Source organism: Aquila chrysaetos, chromosome 4, assembly GCF_900496995.4.
Source record: "Aquila chrysaetos chrysaetos chromosome 4, bAquChr1.4, whole genome shotgun sequence".
Taxonomy (NCBI): domain Eukaryota; kingdom Metazoa; phylum Chordata; class Aves; order Accipitriformes; family Accipitridae; genus Aquila; species Aquila chrysaetos.
In genome coordinates, this window is record NC_044007.1 from 14,498,350 (window position 1) to 14,513,036 (window position 14,687).

General features: G+C 43.4%; 1 protein-coding gene across 3 annotated transcripts in view; it reads right to left on the bottom strand.

Annotated features, from left to right (window-relative positions):
- Positions 1–14,687, bottom strand: part of DEPTOR (DEP domain containing MTOR interacting protein) — a 78,165-nt gene that overhangs the window by 19,816 nt on the left and 43,662 nt on the right. For all 3 annotated transcript variants that reach the window (XM_030011630.2, XM_041123027.1, XM_041123026.1), the window contains 4 exons: positions 5,438–5,623; positions 4,672–4,806; positions 1,448–1,518; positions 679–783 (listed from right to left, as the gene is read on the bottom strand). In XM_030011630.2, the coding sequence (XP_029867490.1) occupies positions 679–783; positions 1,448–1,518; positions 4,672–4,806; positions 5,438–5,623 (497 nt within the window). The remainder of the gene's footprint in view (positions 1–678; positions 784–1,447; positions 1,519–4,671; positions 4,807–5,437; positions 5,624–14,687) is intronic.

Below are 14,687 nucleotides of genomic sequence, written 5' to 3' on the forward strand. Positions count from 1 at the left end.
CAGGATGTGATCCAAACCTACAGGTAAGTCAATGGGCGTACAAAAGCCTTCTCATGGAATTTGTATTTATTTCTTCTTAGATCACTTATGAAACTATTTCAACTCTTTATGAAATATGAAAGTGTCATAAATTCTTCTTTCCAAAACGTCTTGAATCTTAACTGTTTTACAGTGAACAACAGATTATGCTAGCTTCACTTTCAATAGGTATGTCTGACTTTGCCTCTTCCTACATAGGCAAAGTCCAGAAGCTGCATACCAGCAACCACATAAATTGCAAAGTAAAGAGGGAAGCTAAAATTGTGCAGAGTTGGAAAAAGGTGAAAATAAAAAAAAAAACCAAAATCAAAACACCACCACCACCAAACCCAGCTAACCAACAAAAAAAAAAAAAACCCGAAACAAAACAAAAAAAGGAAAAGATCAAGAAAGCAAACTGGAAAGGATAAACAAGTTTCACGTGGAAAAAGGGACTTGAAGAATCTCCAAGACAGAAGAAAAGAAACAGGAGGGGGGTAAAAGGCAGCAGAACTCACTGTGCACAAACGCCTGAAACTGAGACAAAGATACTCAACTGTGGAAACAAAAGCACCTCTCCCTCCCCAAATACAGGCAGCCCAAGACCTTCACTGAGCAGCACAAGCACCCCTGGTAAATCATCCCATTTTGAAAACCCACCTTCATCCCAGCCGCGGCTGCCGGCCCGCTGGGGTCCACGGCCTGGATGTGGCAGGGCTTGCTCCCCCGCACCACAAAGCCCCAGCCCACCGCATCGCCGACGATCTGGAAAGAAAAGAAGGACATGATCACCTTCAAGCAGCTCCAGGAAATTCAAGGGGGTAACATCTAAATGGTGCAAGACATAATTTCAACATCTCTATCCTTCCAACACATAGTAAAGGGCATTGTATACAGGCTGCTATATCACTCTTGGGAAAGGCTCTATCCAAGTGATTCCTCTTGCTTTTAATGAACTTTTTTTGTTGAACTAGGAGGCTGTAAAAAGCAATGCTTCCAATGACTAGGTTCAAAAATATCTTTACAGAAAGGTTTTCTCTAATAGTGAATATGAATCAAAATTTCTGTCCCATCAAAGTCTAGAAAGACCTAAGTAGGAAACTTCAATTTGGGTAGGTAATCCACTCCTGCAGAGCAAGTATTACCAGGAGCACAAAGGCTAGATGAGTTTGTATAATACAAATGTTATTGGCTTTATGTAATTTTACACTCCATTTAAGTCAGCAGTACTACATTGGCATAAAGACAGGATAAACAAGTGCAGAATCAGACCTGAAATGTGTGGAAGTACTGATAACGGAGTGTGGGATTTTAAAGTACAAACCTTTGCAAATGCAAATAAGCTCTAATTATCCCATCAGAAAATGGCTGTTTGGATTACCTTATGCATACAACATGCAGAAAATAAAGAAAAATACTGGAGACATACCGTAAAAGTTTTTCTTACGTATGGGGCTCCAGGCATCAAGAGCTCATCAGCAGTCACGGACCTCTTTAATACTGTGGAGATACATAAATGAATATTCAATATAAACATTCCTCTGGAGTTCCTCCTAATAAATAAAATACAGCGTTGGGATACAACATCTTTTTGGTCCCACTTCCCATACAGTCTTTCAGTTCCTGCAGACTTGCTTGAAATTAGTAAAAGGTCCAAGGAAAAGGCAGCAGAATAACTCCAAGTACAACTGATAAGAGCTTTGGAAAATCAGGGCATTTAGCCAACAGACTTTGTTGTCTGCAATCAAGATCCACTAAACATTCTCACAAACATCAGAAGTGGCTATTCCTGGGTCCAGTGTTGAAACCAGTGACCAACCTTCCTGACATGGAGCAGCTTTTCTTCCCAGCTTGCTCTGTGCATGTTGGGTGCTTTCTGCTATTTCATGAGTCAGGTTTGAATCACAGAATTAAGTAATAAGAAAATTCTGCTTGAGTCAGGAATTATCCCAACAAAGAGATTTCTGCAATTGTAGGCACAGACATCTAACCTCATCTTATCCAGGGACAACCTAGGTAACCTAGAGCTGGCTGGGATTTTAGATGAAAGGAAATACCAGTGAGTTTCTGCAGGTGATTCCCCATTGCACTGCTATGCATTGGGATAATTTTCCCCTGAACAAAGTAAATGTAAAGTTCTGCCAAATCAAATCGATACCATTCTGTGTACCATTTTTCATCTGTCTATAAATGCTTCACAAGATGGAGGACAATGGAAAGATATATGTTGTTCACCGTATTTGCCTGCTTCACCTCTAATGTTATGGCTGCTTTTCTTTCAGTGATAAAAAATTTTGATGATGTCTGCCTTTTCAGTCACAGGTGGAAGATAAAATTTCCCACAGATGGTATTCAAAGACATTAACGAGTTTCTTAATGACATTCATGGGAGCAGGGAGAATTCTAGCATACAAACCAATATGTATTTTTTTTACTTTCCCATGGATTCTGACAAACTGCCATTTAGCCAGCGTTACACTTTGCAGAGCATGCCTCGTCAACATAAAACACCTGAATGATTATGCTCATCCGACAAGTCAGAATCAGGTAAATCATCCATGTAGGACTCCCTTGCGTGCCTCCCCTCATTATACCTCCAGAAATTTTTTTTGTTTGATGATTGTTTTTCTATATGACTGGTCAGGTCATGACCTGGGGTTTTTTTAAGTGTTTGCCTGCAAGAGAACTCATCTGACAATAAATATACCTCTGCCTTGTGTTTATCAGCACACAGTTCAGCGACATGCTCTGGGTCTGGATAGCAGAAAACTGTTTGTGAAAAAGATCACTTTATAGTCCAGCAGAGGATTAAGAATTCCTCACATTTACATCTGATAACCTTATGTTAACCTAAGCGAGATGACGTGTGGATCTGTACTTGCGCTATGGGAGAAATTACCCTACGTTGCCGGTAATTGTATAATTCTTAAAAATAAGTCTGTTTATAAGCCCATTGCTGTCTTCTTTCAAATATGAGCCTGTTAAAGCTATTCAGAGTTTGAAAACTAGTCCTAAGGGAGAATTTCTTCTAAAAAAATAAAGAATTTATGCAAGGGCAACATCAGCCTATCCTTTTTCTTCCAGTGTTGTGTAACCGGCTGCATTAAAATAAACTTGTTCTCACTACTCATGGGTTGACACTTCATATATAATCAGAACCATAAATGAACGGAATAGTCGGCATAGTTCAGATAATACACACATTTATGGACAGTGCATGAATGCTGTTTTATCTGTCCCAGCAAATTTTCCAGGATGTAATTAATGATGAGCTGGGGCTAAAGAGCTCCCCATACAAAATCTATCGGACCGTTTCTGGGAAGTATACGTGAGAGAGATTCTGCCAAAATGTGACACTGTGGCACTCTCCGTATAGGGGCAAACCCATTGCGTATAGGGGCACAGCCATTGCATATAGGGGTAAACACACTGGAAGGTGGTGCTGAACGCCCCACAGCAACATACTCCAAAGATGCAATGACCACCAGCACTGAGAGCGTTCCCCCAGTCTGGACAGCAAGTCTGGTATAGGGGGTTATGGCTTCTGGGCATGCAATCCTACTGAGTCCTTCCAATTATTTTAATTTAGAGCCTCATACTGAATTCCCAGCAGAGCCTAAGGAGACGGAAGGAAATGTGCTAAACGGAAAGAAAATATCCCCATAACTATGCGTCTCTGGTGGCCACTCTGCACAGCAGGAATGAAATGCACTTTAGCTCACTCATCTCCAGAGTAAATTGTCAATGTTTTGAACAGGATTCATACAGAGCTTGAGGCACTCTCTAGTAATCACTTCAAATGCCAGCATCCCTTTGAAAGCAAAGCTTACACATATCCTCTGAAGCCTTCCCCTATTGCAAAACACTCCCCACACCATTGGCAGAGACCCGGTAAGTTTGAAATAATAAGGAGCACAAAGGGCAGCAGTGACTCTGCTTTGAAATTCAGGGCTGTTTCTGAGGGAAACAGAGAGGCTGAAACACTATCCATCCTGGTCTGTTTTCCCCTTCTCAGATGTACAGTAAGAAACAATTTTAAGTGAACTGTGGAAGAATGGGTGTGTTTAACCTTCCGGTGTGAGATAGGAAATCCTTTCAAAAGGAAAATAAGCTTCAACACTACTTTTACCTTCCTAAACAGACCAGTGTAAGACCTAAACAAATGAAAATGTTGAAATGGTCCCTGACAGGCTGAAACAATGCTGCCTCTTTTTTTAGAGGCTGCTGTTTTCTGAGTTGTGTTATTTCATAGCAACTCAACCAGCCACTGGATAGTTAAACTCTCCTCTGACTTGCACCAAAGGAATGTCTCTAGGAGGAGATTTGAATCGGTTCAGAGCTTGGCAATGAAGAGGCAAATCTGGGCCTCTGACTGCATGTCCTCCTACGAGATAAACTGCAGCTCAAACCACAATTACGGGCTTGATGCAGAGACTATTGGAGGCAGACGTCTGGCTTGTGTTCAGCAGGACTTCAGGCTAGAAGATGATAATAGTCCCCACTAGCCTACAAAACCTGTGACGCTGTGAATTTTTAATGTACCCTTGAAAAGATAAACTTAGATGCGATGCTAGGCATTATTCCTGTTGCCTTCTCCCCAAACAGATGTTTGTGCCCTGGCTCCTGTGCATCGTAAGCCATGCTGGTACTCACCAGATTTAGGGTTGCAGAGCACAGGGGGACTGCTGCTGAGCGTTGGGCTACTGCTGAAGTACCCGCTGCTGCCACAGCTACTCATGCTGCTCCTCCGTACTGCTGACACGATCTTTATCTCCTTGGTGGGACTCACTGCAAACAGAGAGAAAATACAGAAAGGGAACTGGTATCAATTATTAAACCCATTTCCCTGGTTTCTTTAAAACAATAGCAATAAGCCATGCTTTCGCTGACAACACTGGGAAGGGGTTCGTGTGTTCTACACAGTTAGAAGAGTCACTGCATGAGTATAATGCTGTAGCTAATACGATGGCTGAACTGCTCCCATTGCAGTGTCTTCTCAGAGGCATTTCAATGTAGGGAAGTAAGTTTTTCCAGTTTTACTTCACATTTATTCTTTCAGTTCTTACTAGATACTGCTGTACAGCAAACGCTGCAGGACCCCTTCCCCTCACTTTTAATCTTCTCGAAAACTCCACATAGAATATATGACAAATTACGTTGGGCCTGGGGGATTTTAACCAGTCCTGTTTGCTCATGGACACCGAATTTTGATCAGGATCTGAAATGCTATCGATACAGATACGAAACCACCCCAGGTCGCTAAAGATTTGGTAGAGTGAATGGACAATCCCTACGAACAGGCACACGTGATAAGCAGCCCTGCTTTTTTTCAGACAAATACTGGAAACCTTTGTCCAAAAAGGATTTTTTAACATCCCATGGAGTTGCTCTACAGACAGCAGTATAGTTGATGAGTCACCTGAGAGAAAACTGGTGTGTTTTCTGTTGTCATGGTTTTGCTTGCGCAGGCAAAACGGGCTGTCATGGCTTTCTGGCATCAAGCGAGATTTCTCAGTGAGGAGCTCCATTAATCGTCGCCGCCGGCGGAAATTCATTCTGCACTGGTAGAGCAAGTTGCTGTCCATAAAATGGTGCTTGTTGGACACTAGGAAAAGAAATGGATAGAAAGTCTATGCCTTGTAGGACTGAAATCAGAGCATACCTACCTGCAGTGTATGCACTGCACACCTTAGTGTAAGGAAGCAACACTGTGAGCTCTCACCTCCCCTCTGCAGACTCAGAAAAAGGAGGAAGGCGGTCAGCTTCATGCAGGTAGCTTCAATATACACACTTTTATAGCATCGATAACAATGTAGGAACCTTAGTGTCCATTGCTGAGAGGAATCTTTTACGTTACCTTGATTAATGACAGGCACTTCTTATTGTAAAGTGGAAATGGAAGTATTTTATCTTTCCGTGACAGGTTGCATAATGGTCCATCTCCACGTCCACGCATGCTTCCTCTGTATGCCGTTTGCTGCTGCTGGTCACTACAAATCAGGCTTAGCTCCTTACATCAAGTTCTTTGTAAATTCATCAGTCTAGGGTAGCCCCTGGGAGCTCTGACTGACTACCTTGTTTGGAGCTACAGGGCAGCAAAGAATCAAGACTTGTGTATTTCCTCTGCCTTGTTCACCACAGACACCATGTCCCAGACACTTCCTGCAGGCCCCTTCCCCCACTTCGCACGGATATGCAAGGTTTGGGAACAGGCACCCTGCCAAAAATCATTTCTTACATAATGAACAGAAGTCTTAATTACAACCTGTTTTGACACTGAAAGCAAATCCCTGGTTGCTGGTGTCAGAGCAAAAGAGCCGAGCCTACCCGCAGACTGCAGCATCACCATAACGTCTGCGTGTTCGCTGCCACTGATGCTGCATCTTAATAGCGATGAAAAATGCAGCAGTTAGATGGAGCTCTGTGCCAGGTCCCAAAAGTGCTGTGACTCCTTCAAGGCTTGGTGGCAGGAAAGCCCTCTGGCATACTCCCTGTATTAGTACTGCAGCATCTTAAATAGCTGCAGCAGATGTTTTGGCTGTGTTTTCTTCATCTTCACCTAGCTCCCGCGATCACGTTCCACAGAAATGACTTCCCACAGTTGACATTTTCCATAAAGGATCTAGATTCTGGATTTACCTAGTTTACAAATTGCATGTCTTCCAATATTGAATCATAAGAACTGGTGGATTATATGTATTTATATGTAAAGTGTAAACAACAACATAGATATGCACTCAGAGGTCAGTCAAGTCTTTGAGTACATGACTCAGTCAGTTGGCCTCAGCCTCCTACTGCAGACAATGAACTTTTGCCTTGCTCTTTGCTCTGCCCAACATGTGGAGTCCAAAAGCAGCAGAGCCCAAGGTGCTACACCAGATCCAAAGCCTGGAGCCCTGCTGGCCTGCTTTCCCTTCGTCCTCATATCCCCAGCACACTCTCTCTTGCTCTCATCCCTTCTTAATACCTCTGTGTGTCTCAGACTGCTCTCCATGAGCCCTACAGAAGTACCTCACATACACGGTAGCCTTGCAAAAAAGCCTGTATTTAGACATAAACTGCCATCTGATGCTTGTGAGCTGAAGGAATAGCATCAAGGAGGAAAAAGCCCCGTCACCTTCTCCAGTATATTCATGCCAGGGATGTCAAGTCATGCAGACAATAAAGAAGATGCCAGTCCTAGACATGATCCTCAGGGCACAGCCCTCCATACGGATACAGAAACTGCCATGTGGGATCAGACCATATGTCTGTCTTGCAAAGAACAATGTCTCTTGCCTGCTTGGGCCACTGCCAGAGAGGGGACACTGTCTGTACAAGTGGACTTTTGCCTTTGGGACACAAGGAATAGTCAGAACACAGGAGCTTTCTGAACTGCCCGTGCTTGTGCCCGAGCTGCCATGCAGACCGTCTGCCTGAGTCCTACAGCATGGCGTAAGCTGTAAGGCATTTCTTAGAGTTTTGAAACTCTACCTTTTTCATGAATAAAGCAGAAGGGTCATGCCAGTCAGCCAAACTGCGACGTTTCAAGTACCATCTACACAAAAGACCCCTGTTACCTAGATTGCCTGGTTCTGTTGAAGAGCTTCAGAAAAGCCAGTGCCACTTGGCTTTTCTCTGCTTCATTTTGGTGCTGAACATGTTGTTTCCTCAAATCAGCCACATGCATACTCCATGAGCAAAATGGCTTTGCTACGTAAAATATAGCATTGCAAGCCATTCGTTACTGTGTTCTGACACGTTAATTATTGCAGGCACACACTGCTGCTGTGCTCCTCATTTTGGACACATATAGTATGCAATACTATTAAACAACACTTACTAACAATTACTATTTTTGAAGAACGGAAATAGAGGAGGAGAGATTTGGAGACTTGCCTACATCCACAAAAGGATTTGCTATCAGAGGCAGAGTTAGTATGTAGGTGTTTGCAGCTACCAGTCTCATTTTCAGATCACTAACACAATAAGTAGAAGTAGAAATTGCTACAATACCTAGCAATATCCTACCACATTATTAGAATAACCTGATGTAAATACAAAAAAAAATTCCTTTTTTTTTTTTTTTTTTTACGACATCTTAAACAGTTCCCTGAAACTTAAAAAGATAAGCTCTGCTTATTGAGCACGCTACTGGGATTCATAGAATCATAGAATGGTTTGGGTTGGAAGGGACCTTAAAGATCATCTAGTTCCAGCCCCCCTTCCACTAGACCAGGTTGCTCAAAGCCCCATCCAACCTGGCCTTGAACACTCCCAGGGATGGGGCATCCACAACTTCCCTGGGCAACCTGTTCCAGTGCCTCACCACCCTCACAGTAAAGAACTGCTTCCTTACATCTAATCTAAATCTACCCTCTTTCAGTTTAAAGCCATTACCCCTGGTCCTATCACTACCTGCCCTTGTAAAAAGTCCCTCTCTGGCCTTCTTGTAGGCCCCCTTTAGATACTGGAAGGCTGCTATAAAGTCTCCCTGGAGCCTTCTCTTCTCCAGGCTGAACAACCCCAACTCTCTCAGCCTGTCTTCATAGGAGAGGGGCTCCAGCCCCCTGATCATCTTTGTGGCCCTCCTCTGGACTTGCTCCAAGAGGTCCATAATCTTCAATGAAAGAGGTCCCCACAAATACTCCCTTGGAAGTAGAATTACTGTTGCCAACCATTTGCAATATAAGAAATATCAGTATGGTTTCTGATTCAAGTTAAATATTATGGCACTACAGTTTTTAATTAAAACTATTCTGTTCGTGTCATTAACTGAAGTGCTCTGACAGTCTTCAGAAATTATGATAATCAGAGATCAACACACACTCGTGTTGCAGACATCGTAAAGCACTGAAATTCTACAATAATTACTGACCATGAAACTAGATAATGTAAACTTATTTTTATGCCAAGATACTGAACATATTTTAGAATAACAATACTTGTTTTGACCAAAATATTGTAATATTTATATACTTACAATAGCAAAGCTTAGGTCTTATACTGAAGTAATTCATCCCTGCTGTAACTATTTTAGTTCATGGAAGGGTGAATTTTTATACAATAAATGAATACAAGTGGAAAAGGTAAGACCAGTGACTGTATGTTGTAGAATATTTGTATATGATTTACACAACAAAGGATTTGTAGCCAGAATGCTTATGACAAGTAGCACTAGTACAGAATCTGGAGTGCTCATTGATTTTCATAGTTTAATTCCTCATTTCTACTGACAGTTCACATTTCATGTGACAGTGTTAGAATAACAGCCTGCATCCTCAGTTTGAGCAAATAACATGTTTGTAGCACCATGTAACTTTTTGCATATTTAAGAGGAAGCTAAAAAACCAAACAGAAGTAGTTAGTTAAGACTGCCTCGTTGTACATACATCATCAAATGAAGTATTGCACCAAAATTATTGGTGTGCCCCATGGGGCTTTTTTTTTTTTTTAATCATCTGACATATTCATGATTTGGGATGAAATGTCCATGCTGTGACTCTGCCTAAGGATAAGTGTATCTGGAACCATGTGGAAAAAGGGATTTCCAGACGGTGGATCAGAAGGAAGAGGTTGAGGAGGGGGAGGCAGACACTGGTGCAGGCTGCCTCTGAAGCCCTCCTCAGGTGCGGTGGCTGACTTTCAGCATTAACCAGGAGGAGTCATTACACATGCCCTCGTCCTTCATAAATCACAAGTACGTGAATGCCAGATGCAGAGCACGCACAGAAGGTTGTTTTTGTTAGGCTTAGTACATGCTGGGTGAGAGGTACTGGCACAGGCATGGGTGCTCAGCTCCACTGCTTTAACAGTCCGTGTTTTGCTGCAATCAGCAGAGAAAAGTGGGAGTGAAAAACTTTTCCAATCTGACTGCAGAATGCTGACAGGACTGCACAGACTTGCTTGGAACGGATTTCTTTAAAGGTAATTTAGAGGTTGTTACCTCGAGCTAACATGAAGTGTTGACTCAGAGGCAGCAGCAGATAAACTTGTGGCAGCTGACAAGTCTCTTGCTCCAGGTATGTGTCCCTCTCGTGGAAGTTGCTGCCTCCAGATAGGGGTTGTCTTAACTACTCCTGAATTAGTTCACTGCCCTTCATAAAGAAGCACAGAAAAGCAAACCGGCACCCCTTTCAGTTTGCCTTAAAAAGTCCAGGCATGGCTGACAAGTATCTGGACCTGTATTTGTACATGATGAGGGTGATGTAAAGAGCAAGGTGGGATGACTTCACGGGTTTCTCGTTCCAATTTAGTTCACCGGTGTTCATGTGGCAACATGTTCAAGTTACGATGTGCACCTTATGAAACAGAAAGAAATGTACCAAAGAGAGTAAAGTAAAAATATGGTGACTGGCAACCTCCAAAATCACAAAAGTGCACAAGAGCATTTATGGTCCCGGAGGGAAAGGCACCAACATTAATTCACAGTCACTGATGTCAAACTTTGGAGGTACGGTCACAACCCACCAGCCTAATCTCCCATATACACAGGCCACAAAATTTCTCCCAGAAATAGAATTAAAAAACTATCTTTTACTCTTACAAAAATATAGTTTACTCATACTTTAAAGCAGCCTGTAATGACCATTTTACCCTTCCCCTTAAGAGCTGTTCAAGCCTTCAGTTACTTTCCCTGCCAGGCAATAAAGATTTAACTCACAGCTGAATATTTAACTTTAGCTGCTAATCCCTGGACTTTGTCACACCTTTATCAAAAAGTTACATAAGATCTGGTCAGAAATCTTTGTAAAGAAGTCTGTGAAGCGATGAAGCCAACTCTCAAACACATCTTTGATCAGCTGAATAAATAACACCCCTTAAATTCTAACTTTTTTTTTAGCCTTCCTTGAGTCCTCTTCAGAATTTCTTTATCCTTCCTAAAATCCAGCTCTCAGAACCGTGTGCTCAGTTACAGCCTCACTCCCCTCCTCTTACTTCCTGTTGTCCTTTTTGTACATCTCAGGCTCATAGTAACAGTTACTACAACTGTACTGCACAAAAAGCATAAGATGGGAACAATTTGTGCCCTGTACGTCCTCCTTTCCCTAGACAGTGTTGCTTCACACCCAAAAGCAGAGCCTGTATTCGCATTTCCTAAAAGTATTGCCTTCTAGTTATACCATTTGTTATACAAAACCACGCCTCTTCTGGGGTAATGACCATTTAATTAATAGAGTTCTATTATTTGTTTACTGACTCATCTATCCCTAGAGTTTGCAAACTTCATTAGCAAGGATTTTAGCTGGTCATTTCCCATTTACATTACTGATAAGAAGAGAAAAATCAGAATGTTTATTCTGGCATTTCTCTGATCGGGAGGACCTAATGTTGCGGGTTTGGTGCTTCTTGTGCCTGGCTGCTTCACGGTTTCTGTCCAGATACATAAAATATAAATTGCAACGTCTATGCAAATCTTCTTTCAGCTTCTGATTCTGACATACAAACCTGGGATCTGCACGGGGCTCAAACAGCCTTTTCTTGTTTTGCAAGGAGGCTGATGCACAGCAGAGATGGAAATATTAGCTTGACATTGATTTCATAGAACTGAGGAGGCTTTAGAAAGTACAAAAGCCTATTTTAATAAATGGTGTGACTCATGCCTCAAAAATCAGGCCATTTTCATAACTGGTTTTTCCCCCAAATCCCTCCCACCTCTTCAATTGCCCCTGATTTTTAGCACTGATAATCTGTGTACATCTCCACCGCGGTGATTAATGCTTTCTACCAGCCGAAAGCTGCAGTTCCCAGTAGGCCACATCCAGTGATGCACTCCAGCTGCTCTGCACGTCCCCAGAAAGGCGACGCTGTCACCAAGTGAGCCTGCGGCTGGAGCCGGGGAGCGGCGGCTCCGCGTTGAGGGAGCGGTGGGAAAGAGATCAAAGTTCCCCGAGGAGCCGGATGAGCAGCTTTCCTCAGGAGAGCAGAGGACATGTTGAAGTGTGCGCTTGTTTGTTTGTGTGAGCGTGTGCTTGCGCTGGCGTTAAGAGGAAAAGGTTAGAAAAGCATTAGCAGAGTTTATGAAGTTTTCAGCGCTGATACATCACGTCTTTCCTCACTCAAAGACAAAAGCAGCACCGAACTCTTTCCAGTGGTGCACAACACATATCCAAGCTTTTCGCTGCACGAGGCAGCAGCCCCGGTCTATTCGCAAGTACGCTTGATCTTTTTGCTGAGGTAGCTTCCTCTATTAAAATGACGTTAAACCCAGTTTCGAAGCTGCAGGAGATCATTCTGGACCTTCACTTTTACTGGCTGCAATAGTCTGCGCCTTCACATAGCAAGTGGCCGGCGACCGTATCGGTTTTGACCTCTGAAGCGGCAGGACGCTGCCCCAGAAGAGCTGACGCACGCAGGACGACGAGGTGCACGCTGGCGGGCCGCAGGGACTGACGGGGGGCTGCTGGTTTTTCTGAAGGAGGCCCCGGCCCGAGCTGCCCCCGCCAGCTCCCAAAGCGTGCCCGGGGAAGGGTCTGGCTCCAGCCCCCTGTCCTTTTCCTTCCTCGCTCCCCTCTCCCAAGCAGAACCGGTGTTTGAAAGGGAAGGAAACGAATCAACACGGCAAAATAACGGTTCCTTAAAAAGATCGCCTCTGCCCGCGGATGGCGCACAGCGCGCTGAGCCCGTCTCCTCTGCGCCTCGGGCCTTTTGCCAGCTCCGTTTCGGTCCCTTGCCAGAAAAGCGGCGGCAGCGTGTGTGCCCACTCGGGCTTTCGCAGGGCGAGGGCGAGCCCGCCAGCCGGGAGAAGGCTGCCCGGCGCGGCTGCTGCGCTGTGGGCCGCGCCGCCGCTGCAGCCCCAAGCCGCCGCTGCAGCCCCACGGCCCCGCCGCTCCCGCCCCGTCCCTCTCCCGCTCCTGCCTTGCACCGACACACGTGTGGCTGGAGGAGAATAACCGGCACTTTATTCTGCGTCGGACAATGCTTTTCCCGCTCCTCTCAAAGCCTTCCTGTTTTTCCAGAGCTAATCTGGCATCTGCAAGTGCATTTTAATAATGGCACCTATTCAGATTAGTTTCCTTTTACACATTGATGAATTCCACCTGCTTGGAGCTCCCTCAAATCAAGGAAGAGAGACTGCAGATGTTCAGGGAGCACAGGGCCTTGGGTCTTGGATTCCCTGCACCGTATAAGCACAACACTTGCATTTCCACCTTTTATGAATGCATATATGCTACGTAGACTGTAGATAAGTCCACCTGTGAATGTACTCAACAGGCACGTTAAACTCCTAGCAGTGCAGCTGTACTAAATAGTATTTTTTTCTCATTTGGATTACAAAGAATTCACTTTGAATGGACAACGGATCTAAGCTTGAACTCCTCTAGCTTCCGCCAACCCTCTTGTATAAAACTGCAAGGCAGATCCTGGCCCTGAAATACAAAATCCGGAGAGGTGTTCCAGCTCATCCTAGCTAAAGGTGAAGCCAGTAAGCTGTCCAGAAGTAAGTAGGTCCTGGACCTGTAAGTAGGTCCAGAAAAAAAGCTGTGATATCATTAGAGAACCATGTCTTCCGAGCTGTTTCAAGGGACTGTGGTATATTTGCATAGTGCAAAAAAAGTCTAGACAACTTTTATACTGCCTTTAAAGCATCAGGATTACAATAGACAACTGTCAAGAGTTCCATGGGAACTGAAATACAGAGTATCCTGCTCTTACTAAAGTGGTATGTTCTGCTCAGTGCATTAAGATTTTATTTCAGCTGCCTTAAAATAGGTACGCAGATAAGTGTTTCTGTATACATTTTGTCTTTCCAGTAGGTTTGCCATCTATTTGCAGTCTATTTTCAAATGCACGCGACTTACTCTAGCATGAAAAGCCAGTGTTGAATCACACACATTTCAGTAGTCTTTTCAGTTTGTATATGAGGATTTATCGTCTTTAATTTAGCAAGTTTACAGAACAGAGCCAACTGCTTTTCTTTGCTTCCAAATAAAGTATGGAAAGTACAGTCTGTGGCAAGGCAAGAAGATGAAAAAGCCCATCTGGGTATCTTTTTTTCTGGTGCAGCTGTTAAAAACTGAAACCCATTCTCTGTCAGAGAAATAGAATTCGGTAGTTAATATGAAAAGAAGTCTTCATATGTTATTTACATAATGCATACGGCGTGTGGCTCTTTCAAAAACTAAACCCATTCCTGCTTGAGATAAAGACAACTGCACGAAGAGCACAACGAGAAGCCAATAGAATAGGAAGCTGGAAGATTATATGGTTACATACAAAGTTCTTATTCTCTGACTTTCCTACCAGGGCAAAATCATGAAAAATACGCATAGTGGTCTCCAGATTTAGGATAAGCAGCTGAATTTCTGTGGGTGAGGTTACTGTCCCTATGTATGGGAATTGCTGGGGAAGAACTGCCACACAAATAAACAACTGAGTGCCTCTGCATGGCATCGTCGCAGGGGGAACCGGGCTTATAATAAAAACAAAGTTGTGTTGCAGGACTTCAAAGACTAACTGAAGGCTTGTGTTTTACTGAGATAAATCAAGGCACCATCTGTAAAAATGTGATGTTTTATAATTTTTAGCATGAAGTATACACAATGAATGCTTGGATATATCCAACAGCTGATGTGATCCAGGTGTTAGATCAACTAGAAAAATGATATAAAAAATCTGTGTGTTAATTTTGGAGGAGAAATTCTATGACCATTTATGTCAAGGATTTATGGGATAGTTCAATGGCACTT